At 39.4% G+C, this 17,786-nt stretch overlaps 1 protein-coding gene across 1 annotated transcript in view; it reads right to left on the reverse strand.

Moving 5' to 3' along the window:
• Nucleotides 1-17,786, reverse strand: part of slc25a13 (solute carrier family 25 member 13) — a gene marked incomplete at its 5' end in the record, with an annotated part of 47,299 nt that overhangs the window by 13,942 nt on the left and 15,571 nt on the right. The window contains 9 exons of the mRNA XM_088928603.1: nt 3,154-3,234; nt 3,904-3,956; nt 5,398-5,556; nt 6,024-6,108; nt 8,468-8,552; nt 9,712-9,805; nt 11,513-11,651; nt 13,288-13,434; nt 17,037-17,176. Coding sequence (XP_088784729.1) covers nt 3,154-3,234; nt 3,904-3,956; nt 5,398-5,556; nt 6,024-6,108; nt 8,468-8,552; nt 9,712-9,805; nt 11,513-11,651; nt 13,288-13,434; nt 17,037-17,176 — 983 coding nt within the window. The remainder of the gene's footprint in view (nt 1-3,153; nt 3,235-3,903; nt 3,957-5,397; nt 5,557-6,023; nt 6,109-8,467; nt 8,553-9,711; nt 9,806-11,512; nt 11,652-13,287; nt 13,435-17,036; nt 17,177-17,786) is intronic.

Raw genomic sequence — 17,786 nt, forward strand, 5'->3', positions numbered from 1 at the left:
AAGTTACATAAAAAGCAAGGTGATAAAACTTTGCTTGTAAGACTGATTTTATGAGTGTTACCACAAAAGACAAGATGCACTCAGAATACTTGTGAAAGGAGACAAAGATCTGGGCTTTCTAATTCCAGGAGCTTTACTATTGCACTGTAACATTTTTAATGTGAAAGAACCAGTAGTTTTTGCTAGCTGCTGCTTCTGTCTATAGTTCTCTGCTCTGTGTGCTCATCATGACTGAACTGTGAAAACAAAATGCACGCATTATCATGGAAAGAAATGATTCCTTAATCCAGCGTGACAGACAAGCCTTTTCCACACTAGTATTGCTAATAATTGCATCCATTACTTTGAGTCCCCCCAAGCAGCACAGCTAAGGTTATCTGCCAAGGAAAATCAGAATGATGAAACAGTAAAATCCAGAGACCATCTCCACTTTTTGTTGTCAAGTCTGGACAAAATTAAAAGTAACCTAGTAACGGGCGATATTCTTCTGGCCAGTGTAAAACAGCACACGACACACAGTGGAGCCCAGCTGTGGAACATGTACCATTTGGGAAAACCAGCGGAGCACCCGGTTTTGACAGAAAACAGTTTACAAAACAAAAGGTAGTTTGTTAAATAAAAAGAACAGCTTTGGTTACAAGTGGTGGAGTTATCCGAGGCTGATAATTCCTAGTAATTACAATGCATGGCAAGCTCCCCAGAGGGTTAAGAGTCAGCACCTAGATATGCTTGGGTGACTTGTGGAGTGTGACTGCTCACCTGATACCTGCTCAGAACAGCTCTGTAGGGCTCTTTGTAATGTAACCAAATCTACTCGCACGTACATTCAAAGACAAACAGAAGCTTTGTGCCAGAAACCAAATATTAGCTATCCTTCATTAACAATCACTTACACTTTTACAGGTACAAACTAAATATTATAACAAGGGTTTTCAAGTGAAAAAGAGCAATTAAACTACTCATAATGAATCTGCACTTACTGCACACAGCTCACGTTAAAAACGTGGCGTCTGTGATGTTAACACAGTTTTCCAGCTATAAGAATCAGTGCACAGAATAATAATTCCTCTCAAATTAACAAAGCTTCACTGTTAAATTTCTTTATACCCCCGATTCCTTTTGAAATGTAAGATGCATTTTAGACTAATCCAGTCCTTAAAACGAAGGCCAGCGACTCTAAGATAAGCACTCTGCCAACTTTTCTGTCTGCAAAGCATGAAGTTCTTACCACATAATCATTAAGTCTTGGCAACTTTTACAGATATAATTCAGAGCTACCAATTTAAGCAAGACGAACAGAAGGGCACAGAGCCATTGGAGACAGGCCAGGATTTTGGTCTAGGCTTTAAGAGCTCTACTACTTCATTAATACTGCTTTGCTTTCAGTGTGGGCCAATAGCAATTTTCTAATTCCATTTCTTCTACCTCATTTTCCTCTAGTATTGCAGAGCTGTGGCTGTCTCTGATCAAAAGCCTTCTTCCTTTTTTTAGCAAATGAATCCTGTCTACATTTTGCTTTTGCAAAATAATCAACAAACAATGCCTGGGAGCTTACAGTACAGAAATACTATAAATCTGATAAATTCACAAGGTCTGCCAGTGTAAATATCTGTAAAGATCCTGGGTCTTAAGAAATGCATTCACAGAAATCTGCAACAGCAAGTATGAAAAGGCATTATGATTTGACACCACCCCACTTGAAGATCAAGATATTTTCTGATAAATCTGATGCTTTACTGATTTCAGATGAGTTTTGAAGGCATCAAAAGAAGATTAATCAAAGAGCTGTTTCTTTTCTTTCACTGCTCCTGATGTTACAGAACTAGAAGGAAGGGGGGCAGGGGTATCTTACCTGCCAGGCCCTGACTGGTCACTGATCAAACACAACAGTCGGTTAGAGAGCAGACATGTCTCACTGTCACATGTGTGCTGCACAAAGGACCAGGCTGGGGAGCCCTCTTTTCAAACGAAATACACGGGCTTCTAATCTACTCCTGCAGCCTTTTTCTCTACTACTACAAAGCCTTGCATCAAAAAAAAACCATCATATCATTTTCCTTCCCAAGTGGCTCCGCTTATTAATTTTGAGATATTTTTTGGTTGGTTGTAGAATCGTCCTCCGCATCGTCACAATAAAGACACGGGTGTAGTTTTTTTAAAGAAGGAAATAAAGCGAAGGGTCAGCAACCTTGAACGCTCTACATCCTCAGGGGCAGGGGTCTCACACTCAGTTTCTAAAGGGCCTGCCATTCCCTGCTTTTTGTTCCACACGAGCTCTCAGTTACATAGTTGGTGTAATTATTTCACTAACTGTATAACTGTAATACTTCCAGCCGAGCCCTGATTTGCGTTAACCATACCTTTAATGAACTGAACGTTTTTAATCATCAACAGTAAATGAACACAGGAAAAATTCAACGCATATCTAAGAAAATAATGAGATTAATTGGTTCATGGACTAGGCAGGATAGACATAAAAAACTACAGACACTCTGTCCTCCAGAAACTAAAGTTGAGACCCCCGCCTCTAGGGAATGCTGGGTTATTTGCTGCTCAAGGAGCTGTATCGTCAGTCTCAATGGGGTGTCTTTGCAGTCACACAGAATAAAAGGGTGAGGAAAGGAAAAAAAAGACAAAAATAAAAGTTGCTAACAGCAGCAATATATATATAAAATGCAACATTACACACAAGCCTCTAGAGCCCTGTTTTTGATTATTAGTGAGCATGGAACAGGATACCCAGCCATGCTGTTGAAGCCATTACTTTATGAAGCCATAAAAAATATTCAATAGCATTAAATCAGTGTGGATGAATAAACTCACAGTGAATCAAGACTCCCAGAAATACTGTAAGATTTGAATGCATGGATAGTTGAATGTTTCCTAGTTTAACTTAACAGTTGCAACCAATTTAGTCACACCTCCCTCAGAGAAAATTCAACTCTGTAGTGTAACTGGCTGTTGCACTAGTAAACATACTTTACTCCTAAACTAGATTCTGGCAAGCTCTTATGTTATTATTTAAATAATATGATCACATTTTTAACTTAAAAACAGTAATGATGAACGACTGTTTTCAAGACAATGTCTTTTTTAATAAAGAAACAAAAAATTCACAGAATCTGTCATGGAAAAAAATAAACATTTACTCACACAACCCCCAGCAAGAATTTCTGCCATCACCGGAACAGAGCCATCTCTCTGAATACACTTCCCTCTCACAAAATCATTCACCTTTGAAGCAATAAAACAACAGCACATAATCAAACGTTGGCAGATGAAAATCACACAGTTTGTGTTTTGGATTCAATTCGCTATGAATCCGAAACATCCATTCTCATGGAACAAGTTCGACTTCCACAGAGGGAGTTGGGAAACTGTGAAACAAGCAGTCCAGCCACCTAGCTGAAGCTGAAGCCCTGAACAGTTTCAAGAAATGGCTCGATGTGACCCCCCAAACAATCACCTATTAGCAACTAAATGTGCTAAGACTCGAAGACTCTGGGTTTCCCCAGGACCAGGAGTAATATATATAGAGATGCAAACATGTCTTGGGCTTTTCACTGCGAGCACAATTATGAGTTTTCGTTAATGTATTAAAGCTCTGTGAAGATCTGCAAAAACTGCACAGTTCAAATACATAATTCCGTTCTGTCAATTTTCATTGGCTTTTAACCAATATTTATATTAAAACATTGACACCTGAAGAAGGCTCCACGGCCGAAACGTTGTGTTTTCTTTCTTCTCTTTTCAGCCTGGAATAAACCTCTTACTTGTTCCTTTATATTAAAATGCCATTACATGCAATAATAAAATGTATCCCTGCACCATGCTTACATACAAAAATCAATGCACACCAGTTTTGATTTGGAAGGAGTATATGTGGTGAAATAAAGCACTTACTGTAAGTTTTATGGCTTTTTCTGGTGCCACACCCAGGAGCTGTGGTAAAAGGCCTATAATTATGAAACATGATGATTAAAAAAGGAAAAGGCAAGGAAGCATGGCTCATGGGCACAAGAATTTCATCAGTATAACTTTGGACCATCTTACCCAATATTCTATTACCCAGAGTAATGAAAGTGATTGAAGTGGAATGTTTAGACACCAAAATTTAACGGCATTACAAAGTGAAGGAAAAACTGCATTCCATGACATCCTAGTTCATGCAGCCTAAATTACAACACAAAGCCCCAGGCACATAATAATAAGGAAAAACTCCCAAGTTTTCACTTTAAAAGCCACCTCACACAGAATAGCCAACCAACCAACAAGCAAACATAAAACAAACAGACTCCACGAAGGAGCAACAAAGGATTCTGCCTTGAGAATATTGTGGATTTATGGTGAAGTTTTCCTCTAGTGCGAAAAACTCAGGCTCTTATCAAATCACATTTGTATGCCTGCGGAGGAGATAATTCAAACTTTTCATCATCACTTGAGGCTGTTATCCACCAATGGTACTCATGATTTCTTGAGGTTAATTAGACGAGGTCCTGAGACAATTACATCATCAAGCTACTGTTTTTACACAAATCAGCTCCATATGCCCTTTAACACTATTATTTTCAGCATGGAAACACTTAGCAGAATTGAGAAATATTGAAACCGATGGGGTAAAGTAGTTACAGTTTTTAGGTCTTTTTTCTGAATTACTTTATGGTCTTCTATACTTGCTACTTCGAGGTATTTATTCATTGCTGCAATGTCAACGGATCGATCCATAAGGCTCGGAGATACATCTCAGCCCAGTCACATGCTGTAGCTACAGTAGCATCTTAATAGAATAATTCCAACAATTTATGGAATGGCAGTGTTTCTCATCTGAGAGATACATGGCCTGCTGCTGTTAATGGATAGCATGTGTGCCACAAGAGATAACCACAAAATAAACTGCTATAGCAGCCACAAACAATTAAGAGCTGAAACCTGCACTTAAGTAATATAATAGAGCAGAAAACTCATAAAGCTTTCGTATTCAACTGCTGCCTTAATGCTGTATCAGAAATAAGAAACACGGTTCATTAGGAGAACAAAGTTTCACTGCTCAATCTACTCCCATCACAAAAGTGTTGATATTAATTCCAGGGAATTCCAGAGAGAAAATATATTTCACAATTTCATTAAATAAAGTGGAATATACAGTACATGCTTAAAAATTATCCAAGGGTCAGTGACAACTGGTACTGCATATCCTGAAATAAAATGTCTCCAATGTGTCTAAATGTTTCATTTTACAGAATTGTTTTGGAATGCATATCTTAAGGGATCTATGTTCTCTGAGAGCTTCTTCAGCTCCAATACAATCTTCTGACATCAAACAACGTAGGTCATAAGGAGCGTGACCCCCTTTCAATACCTTGTCAGGTCTTGCCTGTAGCCTATGTAGACACTGACCTCTGTACAGGCCAAAGAAGCCTTCATAGCGCAGGACTTTCCTGAAGCAATCAAAGCTGTTCTTGTACATCAGCTCTCCCACAAAGGAGCCCGAAGTTCTCTGGTTCTGCATGCGGGTTTTCACCAGGTCGATTGGATAGACAGCAGTGGCTCCGACTGCTGCACGAGACACAAGAAACAAACAAACAAAAATGCAACTGTAAACCGCATTCAGGATATCTGAAAAATAAGTGATGAGCCAAACAAAAACAAAGCCAAGTCAAAAGATTGCAAACTCATCAATTATGTCCTTCTCATCTGACAACTTTGCTGATCTACAAAGGGGTACGATGCCGACAGTTTTAATTAAAAAGTGTATCGCACAGCACTACCTCATTATTAACCTGTCTCTTTGTGAAGGCAGTCTGGAGCCAAACAAGACTAAGGCACCACCTTAGAAACCTCTGATCACTGACAGGTACAAAAGAAGCCATAGAGAGGTTCCCATGGTACAATCCCACCTCTTATTTACGGAGCGCATTCAGCTCCAGAAGGAGATAGGGAAGGCTTTGTTTTTCCCACAGGGGTTGTTTATGAAAAGGAGGAGTGAAGGGGGGAGGGGGCAAACACACTGATCCATGACTAACCTCCAGCAACTGAACCAAGAGAAAACCTGTAGGCTGACTCTGCTACCTGGACCAGAATAGGCCGAGACACATCTCCCGCAGACTGCTACTCAGACAGAGACACACAGGGAGAAAAAAGACGAGAAAAAAAACACACGTCAGAGTTTTCAGATTACAGCAAGCAGCAGTTCACGAGCTCCATGAATTGTCAAGCCTTCCCAAAGCAAAAGCCAAAGCTGAGCTGCTGAGGTTGAACTGGTTTAGGTTCATCTGTCTGTAACCGGGGGGGTTAAGCACTGATAGGGGGATTTTGTAATGTCCTGAAACAGACATTTCTAATAAGCCACAGCAGCTCATGGAAAACTTTGCAATGTGTAGCTTAACACTGCATGCCAAGATAGCAGTGACATTCCACGGGCAACAAAGTGCTGGAGTGAAATGAATCCTCCTCATGCTTGCTTTGTTTACATGCATTTAGGTTCTTAAAAGAAACAAACAGCAGGGCTTCAAGACTTTCCTGTAGTTCTTTACAAAACATGCATAGAACAAATTCTGTTTATTACTTTCTCTCACAGTATTTAATTACAGAGCACAGACCTCAGCCTGTCACCTGATATCTTTAATGTCTTAAAAAAGAGGGTTGGGGCCTTTTTATCTAACCCAAGCTAAGAAAGGGACTAACTCGGCTTCAAGAGCATGGCTGAATAGATTCTCAAGTATTTTACTTCCTATGATTTTTCAAATTATTCCTAAAGTTTAGCTTTGGATAAACAGAGATTATGAAAGCATTCTCTTTTAATACTAGCATATACTCCCAACTCCGTTCTAGCCTGCCTTTATACATTAAAGAGTAGTTATAATTAAGTCCAGGTTTTGTTAGATTTTCCACGGACTTCAGCAAGCTTTCTGCAAAGTGTTAGTTGCACACTCAAAACGAGCACGGTTTTAACGAAGTCATTTTGAAAGAGCGGCAAAGTAGCTAGCAAAGATCCAAGCATTCCACTTCACATTCTCCACTACCTGTTACACAGAACACCACTCACACACCCCAAGGCAACTGGCCTCCCATTTATCTTCAAGAGAGGCTGTAACCATACAGAACCACCTGTCAAGATTCATCAAAGCATTGTCATTGCCTTACTAATGCCTCAGTCACAAAGCTAGAGGCTGCCCTCAGGGATTCCAAGGGAGTTCTGGACTGAAGCCTGAGAGGCCAGACCGCAGCCTAAACCAATCCATTGTGGCAGGACTGGCGTCTCTGCTCAGCCCTGCTCAGGACAGGCTGTTGTAGCAGAACAACTCGCCCTGAGAACTCTTCTGACCAAAAGCGGACATAATGTTTTTTTTCACAGCAAACACATTCCCTCCTCCCCGTTTTGTGGTCTGTGTGTTATAAAATCTTGCCTCAGACTGCTAATTAAAAGTCGCTTAACATTTTCTTTGAATGTGCAGCATACAGTATTTTACAATCAAGACTATATGCACATTTACAGTACAACAGCGAGGAGAAAAAAAGACCTACAAACAGTATGAGTTGGTTGCCTTACTGATCTTTTCTTTTTCATTCCTCTACCATGGAATCTACAGTACTCTCTAAAGATAATTTCCTTTCCTTTTCCTTGAAAATAATGAACATGTGATAAAAAAAGCTTTTACCTGGCAAAAAACAAAACCATTAGTGTGTTTAGAGGATTTCCTTCGGGCTACAAGAATCAGACTGCCACAACAGCACTTCATCAGCCTGTCTGATGATTCAGAAAAATGATTTCCATAGCATTTAGTTCTCTGTAATACAATTCAACTAAGTGACAGCTAAACATTTGATCAATTATGTTTTCTGTGATGAAGGGACGCAGATAAAAACTTTGTTTCAAAATGCTGATCTGATTAGTATTGTTAAAAAACACATTTCCTATTTCTGTTAAAAACTGTCACAAGACACTACTTAAATAATCCAAAATTCATAGTTAAGTAACTATTAGTCATCTTTTTTGTAATGCTTTTAAGTGTTCAGACTACTGTGTGTATCCTGAAGCCTTTTATTTGACAAAACATTGGCAGTGTACAATATTTGTTGATGGTGTAGAAAGTTTGAGCCCTGCTTGTCCCATGGCTTTGATCAGTTCCCAGTTCCTGGACAGAACCTCAGTCACCTCAGTTGTGTGTTTCTCTCTCTTTTTAAGTACCATGGGCACAAGCTTTCCCACAGTACAGTTCGTCATTACGTCTTGAAGTATGGCTTGAATAAGAAGACAAATAATTGAGAAATGAAATGATAGTACAAGAAGATAGAACTATTAAAATTCCCACAAATGGTTACATAGCACCGTTTAGTCGAGGGATAAACTCTGCTTAACAAAATTAAAGAAAAAGCATCTTCCTGCACTTCTCATTAATATTGATGCATAGAGGAACCAAAAGTATTTTTATAGTATTCATTACAACAAATAACTCTCTCTTTTTACCTGCTTCTGTGCCTCTGCCAGGTTGTATGGTAGAGTCCCTTCTTCTAATGGTGCAATTCTTTCAATGTCTGCTAACCCAACACGCCTAAAAAATGGGTGACATTTGATTCTGGTTTCAAACCGTTTCAAAACAAAACTACTTAATTAAAATAAGAAAAAAACAAGCACAAAAGAAAGAACATTTGTACATTGTTAGCTTCACTGTCTGCATGCCCATCATTTTTCAGTGCATAACTTCTCTGAAATATTCCTGGACTGTGAACAGAATTGTACGGATTATGGGAACAATTATCTTTTGCGTCCTTAATCAGGGTCAGTGCCTATTAAAGTATTGAGTTGCATTGAAAAGGGGGAAAAATAATAATCGTGTGCACACTCATAAGTAATTCTTTAAAGACCATACAGATGCTAGGAAAGCAAACCTTATACAATACAATCCATTCTTAATTATCTTGTGAAATGTAAAGTCGATAGCTTAGTTCATGAGTAATTATTCTTAGATAAAGGCAGAATTATTTACTGTTACTTTCCATCAATCTACCCCTTTTTAAAGTGATTTTGACCACACATCATTTCCTAATTAAGGTTCAGGCAGAGACATTTTTTGAGAGAGGTTTTAAATATTTTTGCTCCAGTATTTTTGGAGTCTTTGACTCCAACTTTCTCCTGCCACTCTTGGATGAAAAGATGCCTTTTTTTACAGGCATTTGCATTTGATTTTGCCTAAAACACATTTTAATTGTGTTTATTGTTTTAAATTATTGGTTTTGGCATAGGACAGTTCTAACAGAACCAAATTATTTCATGAAGCTTTTGTTTCATGAACTTAACCTTGGTTTACTCCTCAAAGCAGTTTTCTTGCACTCTGAAACATACAGAAAAGATCCAGAAATCCTACTCTAATTATGCAGTAAACACTGTATAGCTGATACCCATTACATTACAAAGTTAATGAGATGGATTATCAAAATATGTAAGGTATGATCACTGCATAAAGCTGTAATCTAAACAAAACTAAAACAGAAGACAGATACGAATGGAAAACAATCATGGCTTCTGGACAGACAGGAGCTCTGTTCTGGAAATACAGAACTCGATCAGAGGTTGAGCTGAAGAAGACAGCAAGTTTTCTTCTTCTTTTCTTCTTGCCCTGTGCTTAATAACGAAAGATAAAAACATTCAAATAAAATCGTGGGTCTCCTCAGAGGCTCAGTGGCTCCTCTGGAGTTCTTCTTTGCACTTACCCACATGGTCTGGACAGGTCAGCCAGCTGGAACAGAATGTCTACCTCCATGGGGGTCACCTGCCCAAATTTCTGAGCCGCTAGAATAAACTCCTCTGCAACAAAAATGATCAAGGAAGACATTTAAATATTACTTACATAGAAAATGGTTTCCAGATGCCTTTTTTCCCCCCCTAAGCCTCAAGATGAAGAGGCACACAAAAAGACAAATGGGTATTGCATGGATAGGAAAGAAAGTCATATTTTTGCTAACACTGGACGCTATTTAATTTGGAGAACAAGTCTATCCAATATCTACTTATATCTTACTGAAGCAAAGCAGAATGACTGTTTTAAAATGCAGCTTGTGTTGCTACACATTTTCACTGTTGTAAGCAATGAGGTGAAGCTCAATTTACTCTGTGACGGAGAAGCACTGAGACAGTGTCCAGTCAGAGACAGATTCATAAAATAGCATGTCCCCCGATTGTTTTACTCAAGCTTTGTCCTTAGAGATCCTTTAAGCTAATGTGGTAATTTTAGCCTGTTTATGGTTAAGTCTTCTCCAATGGACACACTATAGGACATCATCTTCTATCGACTTGTTTGCTAACCTCTTAGGAAATATGAGGAATATACGATAGCAGAAAACATGCAATGACTACTCATTCTGGTCATTTAGATGAATTCTACATTTGTATCCCATGCATTTGCCTCTGTCAACAGCTATAAAGCAGGGCATAACAAATGACAAAAGAAATGAACAACTTTGCTGCTAAAAATGACTTCCCATTAGTGGATGAATGCCTGTCCAGAAAAGAATGAGAAACATTCCCAGACTCAAAGAAATCTCCTAGTTCAACAGGTTAAATGAAGTGAACCTTTTCAGTCTTGTACACAGAAAGCTATGAAACAGCCATAGAACTATATCAGACAAAGCAAACGGAAAACCACGAGGAAGAACATTAATAGGGGCCCCATTTTGACACAAGAGGGTTGTAGGTCTCTGAAACAACCTATGCAGCCATGATGTTGAACCCGATGCCCTGGCTTCTTTCAGAACACAGCTGAGTTCTTCAAATCAATTAGCTACTAGCAACCGGATGAGCAAAATGGCCTCCTCTCATTTGTAACCCTCATGCTCTTTCATTTATTTGCACTGCCAACCTCAACACTGAATCAACCGAATCAAACCCAGCCACGCTCCCTGCAGCACGGGTTACTATAAGGTAAGACGAGGCACTAGGGGTGCCCTCGTTCCTCCTGGCTGGAAACCGTGGTGTTTGAAATGTTTGTCTCACTAAACATAAGGTACTAATCAGATGTGGGTCAGCGAAAGGAGGAGACAGAAAGGGATGTGGAAATTTGCACGCATCAGTCCCAGTAGGCCCCACTAATGAAGCCTCCTAGCTGCAGTGGGAACTTTCAGTAGAAGAGGCCAGATTAGGCCGATAACATCACATTCCCAGCTTGTAGCGCAGCTTGTGCTACAGCCAGTACAAGTTAAGGAAAATCTTCAGCTACACTGGAAGGTCATTTTAATAGGCTGCCAAATTGGCAGGGGGCCTAGCAAACTTTACAGAGCCCTCTCAAATGCACACTGTTGCTTTACCCCACCCCTGGATAACCTGCACGCCAAGGACCACAGAGAGATGCGGGATGGATCAGACAAGCCATTCGTGCTCGGTCAAAGGATGCGTCGCAGACAGTGCAGAGAACGCAGACATCATTTTTACCAGAGCATGTGGGAATGTGTTCTTGTGTGCCTTGGGAAACATCCAGCAGGCACAATCAGACAGAAAGAGAAAGAAATTGCTACTAACCTTTAGTGACTTCGACATCTTTCCTACTGCCAGCCAGTGTTGTGTAGATCTTCCTAATGAGTTCCATGTTGTTCAGCAGAGAATTAAAGCCATTAAAGTAGGAAAAGCTGACCTGGTGGGAAGCAGTGCCACCAGCAACCTAGAGGTTTTGTAAAAAAAAGAGAATATATTGAAAGAAATACCTTAATGTACTGTTACCGTTTGGCTTTACTATAAATGCTTACAAAGATTATAAGACACGTAAAATGAATTCCTGCATTTAACATGAATATTTCTCAGAAAAACTACCAAACAGCTAATCATTAACAGAGTTCTTAACCCTCAAACCCTATAGGGAACTAAATAAATGCACATGTAGGATTACAGCAACAAGACCGGTAGTAATTTAAGAGGATCCAAGCTATAGCGCTGTTTTAATTAAAATGTTTTATGTGATGTGGTATCTAATAAACAGGCAAAAAAAACAACAAAAATGCAATAATGCAGGCATTTCAATCCCAGAAGTCTGACAACTTCTTTTCTCCACACAATGGAACGCATCCCGTGTGGAGGCCACATTCTCATCTCCCTGATGGAGTTTTCGAGGCCAACGTGGACAGAGGTATTAGATTCGCTGTCTGAGCGACAGTGATGGAAAATGTCGTCTCGGATCAGAGTGATGGAAAATACAAGCGAGACGTGGAAAGAGCTGCAGTCTATAGGGAGGGGACAGAGATGGAAAAAAGGGCCATCCTGGTCACTAGATGGCACTGTAACCTTTGAAGAAATCATGTGAAAAAGGTCCAGGCTTCAAACACAGCGCTGGTTTAAAAAGGAACGTCTAAGAACAATAACATAACTAGTAAGCTCTCGCTCATTCTCTGGGATGTGTGATGAGTTAAGCGTTAAAGAATGCATTTCGGGGAACTCCAAACTTTCTTACTTCTGTCTGAGAGCCCCACAGAGGATCCACAGGCAACATGCTCATAAACTCCGGGACAGACAAGGGCAGTCCATCTCTTGCAGAGCAGCACCCATCTCAACTAATTATATTCTACACCAAAACATGAACTCTGTGGGCCCTGTACTCCAAACACTCATGTACATTAATCCACACAGAGGCCAATGGCCACTTAAGCACTTAAATGTGTTGAATGTAGGGCCCTAGAGCTCATAAATTTCATATAATCCGTAATGGCAAAAATCTCACATAATCCAATGACAGCATAACGTATAACAGAATCCAAGGGTCATGGTCTTGTATATGGTTTTTTCATACTGCCTCGTAAAATTCCAGTGTGTTCCAGCGTAGGAAAATTAATCAAACTGACAGTTTGAAAAAAAAGGCCTTTTTAAAATGTTCAGTTCTCGTTAGTGAGATTTAAGTGGTAAACATAACTCCCCTTCATAAAAGGAAGAAATTAGCGACGTAAAATTTACAGATTTTTCTTAAGATACTTTTTCACAAGGAACTGTTTGCTTCATTTATTTCTAATCATCTTGGAAAGCTTGTTTTGTAACAGATCCAGAGTTTCCAAACCTCTCAGTTAAGAACCCAAAGAAAGTGATGGATTGCAAAGTCATCATGGTTATCAATGGTGTTTTTGTGCAAGACTGCACACAGGAATAAAGTGGATGTCTCCTGGCAAGCTACACATACAGTTTATAACGAAAGCAGCAAAGACAGGTAAAAAATTTCAAACAAACTGTATGATATGCATTGTGATTCAGCCTGAGATTGAAATAATTAGCATTTTTTATTTTTTGTTCTGACGATTGTTCGATATCATACTTACAGCAACTAGGCACTCTTCTACAAATGGCGTCAGCATGTGAGGTCGGATTGTGACCATAATGTCCCTGAAATCCAGTGCTGTGATGGTTCCAGTCTTGGCCTTATCCCTCTGTAAAAATGCTTGTCTTGCATGCTCAAGCTGCATTTCCTGCAGAGTCAAAGACAAACACTGGTATCATAAAACTCAGACTGGTATTACAGGGTTTCATAAATCAAAACATTAACTGCACAGAGCATGGGTTCTTCAGGCTAGAATTCAACCTTCAAACATTTCTTTCAAAGCGCAGTTGTTATTGGAACAAAGAGACTGTCAGTGAAAATAACACAAAAGCATATAAAAAGAGAGGAAATAGCACACTCCATAGAAATATTTTTATTTATAGTGTGAAGAAAGCAAATCAAAAGACACTAATTACCACAAAACCTGTAGTTACAATAAATACAATTTCCTGTTTTGAGAAATGTCACCAAGAAAATGTGACCGCATTCTCAACTGACTTGTCTGGGTAAATAAATGATCAGATCTATATACATGGTTACTGCTTTGAGAATGATGCAAGGCAGATCTCTCACACACTAGCTCGGCAGGATGATAAGGATTAACTGGTTCTCCAACTCAAGCGTCGTGTATAACAATACAAGGAGTATATAAGACAGGACAAATCTGCCTCCTAATTGATGTAGCTATTCCAGAGGATGCTAACTTAATGCTGAAGGAAGTAGAAGAGATACTTTTCTACAAATGCGGAGACCTAGAATTGGGAACAAACACTGAACGCTTCGGAATCGAGAGACTGCGTAGACCTAAGATGAGAGCCTGTGGTGAAAAGGTCTCAATAACACTCAGTGCTACTTCCTGGTCAAGTCACCACGTACTAAGTGCTCACACCCAGAGAAAAGCACTGGAATAAAGCTAAACCTGAGGACTCTGGAGGAGTTCTCACGGACTTTACAGAACACCAATCAAAGGCTGTGATTCCAACTATGATGATCATGAAATGTTATTTGTAAAACTCTCAAAGCACTAGGCAACAGCATCAAACTTTAAGCCCCATCTTTCTTCTCCGTGACTTTGAGCCAGCAGTTGGTGGAGCTGCAGTCATGTTGTACCTGTGCCAGCAGCTGTGGCTTACTGTAAATGTCATAATCCTTAATTAAATAGACCCCAGGGCATATTCACCACAGTGCCCTCATTTTAAATCACACCTTAAAGCACAGACCAACGGAGGTTTGTTTAAGCTCCATGTAAATTGTTTTAAGACTGAGACCTACAATACCGCAGTTAAACAATTTACTAAATATAACAGGTCAGCTCAGGAAATTACTCAGTGTGGTTTTGCAAAGTTATTAAAATAAAATGACAAAAACTACAAAATGGCTATCATTAGACCACAACAGCTATTAGTCTGCTGCTTGATATTGAGGAACATGGGGAAAAGGAAGATTAGAGCAGTGACACGTGCCCAAATCAAAAGGAAATTTGGAATTGTGGAACTGCTCCGTCAAAGCTACTTTGTATTTTTTTTTTTTTTTAAAAGTGCTTTATATTTGATATTTTAACAATAACGCAGGGTAAACAACAGAGCAAATAAAAAAATGGGACAGACTTTATTCACGATGAACCATTTAGTATGTTTTGTCTTCTGAAGTTCACTTGTTTATACAGTATGGTAAAATGTCAAATATTTAAATAACATACATGCTGATAAAACCGTGAAACCCACATGCAATTTACAGTATATTAAATCAAGTTAAAAAGACACTTGGTCAGTACCTGGCCCATTTGCACAGATAAATTATCAATACAGGGCACTTATGTTAAAAAGGTATAACAGATTAGGTCCAAAAGTGGTGACAGATTGACAGAATGGGTGAAAGGCCTACCTATTATTCTATATATTACATATTGACATCTACACCCAGCTCTCTACGTGCAGCACTTCATCACAGAGTGTTGCATGTCCACTACTAAACTGTCACAGATTTCTGAGGGGGGAGAACTTTCAGATTTACTTTTTTTAAGCTTGCGCTGTACAAGAGTGGAGATGAAAGTGCTGACCAGATTATTCTGAAAGTGGTCGACAAGACTTTGCAATGTATAAAGAAGCCATAACAAGGTTCAGACATGTAACGGAAATGTTTTTGGCACAAGAACAATCAGCTCAATATCATTAAATGTCCATCCAGTCATCTGCTAACTGCCTCTTCCCGATTCTGAGCCGCAGCAGAGCTTATCCCAGCAAGCAACGGGTGCAAGAGGGGGTACTCCCAGGGCAAAGCAGGGCAGACACCCAGACACCCACCAGGGCCAGTCTTCCCACAAGCCAATTAGCCACCAGTATATCTCTGGAAGGAAATTGGGGCCCCCAGAGGAAAGCCATATGAACCTGGGGAGAACATACAAACTCCACACGGCTAGCACCCCAAGCCCGGAACTGAACCTGCGAGGCAGCGACACTAACCGCTGTGCCCCCTGTCCATAAAAAGTCAACTAGGAAAAATATGACACGGTGTCCGACCAATAATGACAGAATGATTAGAGTCTTTCACATCTAGAACACTTTTGCAGCCTTGTAAAGATGTACAGTATATCTGGCTGATCCAATCTGTAATATGACATATTTTGTGCTATCCTAGCTCAATCGCAGACAGCTTGCCTAAGGACTGGTGGTACTGTACAGGGCACGTGGACCTGTCTCCCGATCCTGTTCAAAACAGCACAATTCTATTATAAAGAATGCACACAACGTCTCATCCTGGTTTCTAGAACCCACACCCCACCAGTTAGGAGTCCAGAGACATAACCATTACACTGTGCCGCCCCCTTTATAAAAAGTGCTCATTGAGTATACTGAGTGAGAAAAAGTGTGTTTGTTACGTTTACATCAAATATTTGTTTTGATATAAAAAGAATTACATGACGTGAATTTCTAAACTACCGATTCCTTACAAAGCAAGAAATGCATTTCCTTTTTGACACCGACATAGAAGCCCTGTGTATGGAACAGGGCTGTCCTGACTAAACACTTTCTGAAGTAAGCTTAAAAACCCATCTGGTCCAACTTAACTAAAATATAAAAAAGGACTCAAATATAGCAAAACTAGACGCAAACTTGGCATGTCCAAAACCTCCTGCTGCCTGTTTGCAGGTCTAGACATTATATTAGAAAATGGCTCACACACCAGGAATACAAAAGGAATGGTGCCGAGCCACTGATAATATCATTCATAACGAAAAACTTTTACCTGGTTGCAAGAATCATTTGGTAACAATATTACGTCATGTAATAAAAGCCAACTGTTCCCACAGAAACACGACCTCAGTGTTTCATTAATGGCTAACAAAATCAATATGTGTTATTGTGCTGAGAGAAGCCGACACAAGACAACTTTGTTTTGGCCCACACTACTTCTACTGAACACGACCTCTTCTAGGTTTAGTGTGTACAAACCAAATCCGTCTGTATTTACAACAAAAACAGATCGATCTTTTCGTGCACCTAGTGAATGGAAGGAAGCACAGCTGGCAATAACAGCTACTGTACAAGAAGCTGTGAGAAAACAATGATATGTTAGTGAACATCTTCGCCTTTAAGGAAAATAATAAAACATACGTCACACAAAAATAGAAAAAAAAATGAGAAAGGTGCAAAAATATAGAATATCAGATAAATCATTGCACAGATTCAAGTTGTTCAATGTCAGCGTGGATTCAGAGATGAAACAAGCTGGAAGAAACTGCAAACCCACCAGGAGAAACTGTGTGAACTCAGAGTATGTGAGGTGCTTCTTGTGATCCCTGCCAAAGTGCAGCTGCATGAAGTCCGAATTCCAGTTAAACGGAATGTGCTGATGAATTGTGGTCTGGCTGAAAACCTGCTTCACATCCTCTACAAGAAAGAAGAAAAAAGGGCTTCATTAAAAAATTGTGGTGTTCATCCATTAAGATGTCATGAATACAGGGAATATAGGAGAAGAAACATCATTCGGAATTATATGGCATAATACATCTATTTCATTTTTCAGACCATCTTAAGCTCTAGATGAGAGTATTCTAATTTGCCTCGCTTCTAAAATTCAGTATTCCAATTCCAGTTTACTTGCTTTCAGAAATAAATCTTTTATAGAAATGGCCATGAAGTTTCAGAGCTCAGAGAACACAAATCCACAATTTCCGTCCAGGAAAAAAGGTTTAAGTCTCCTTAACCCTACGAAAGGAAACCACTTTACTTTTCTTGTGTTCAATCATATATTTTTGTAAAAAGACACCATTCGAGGATTCCCTGTCTAATTCCCATGGCTTGTTCTTAAATGACTGCCTGATTGTATGGTATCTTAAATCTGAAAACCATTTTCAGGTAATTAACAAAGAGTTATTTTTGCATTATTTTTGAAGTATTCATTTCATGTATCAAATATTCCTGGCATTGTGGGTTACTACTACTGGAACGCAGTAATTAACAAGCAAATTTTTTTAGGAAGTCAATCATTTGAGAATTG

Source organism: Atractosteus spatula, chromosome 12 (genome assembly GCF_055471065.1).
Source record: "Atractosteus spatula isolate fAtrSpa1 chromosome 12, fAtrSpa1.hap1, whole genome shotgun sequence".
Lineage (NCBI taxonomy): Eukaryota > Metazoa > Chordata > Actinopteri > Semionotiformes > Lepisosteidae > Atractosteus > Atractosteus spatula.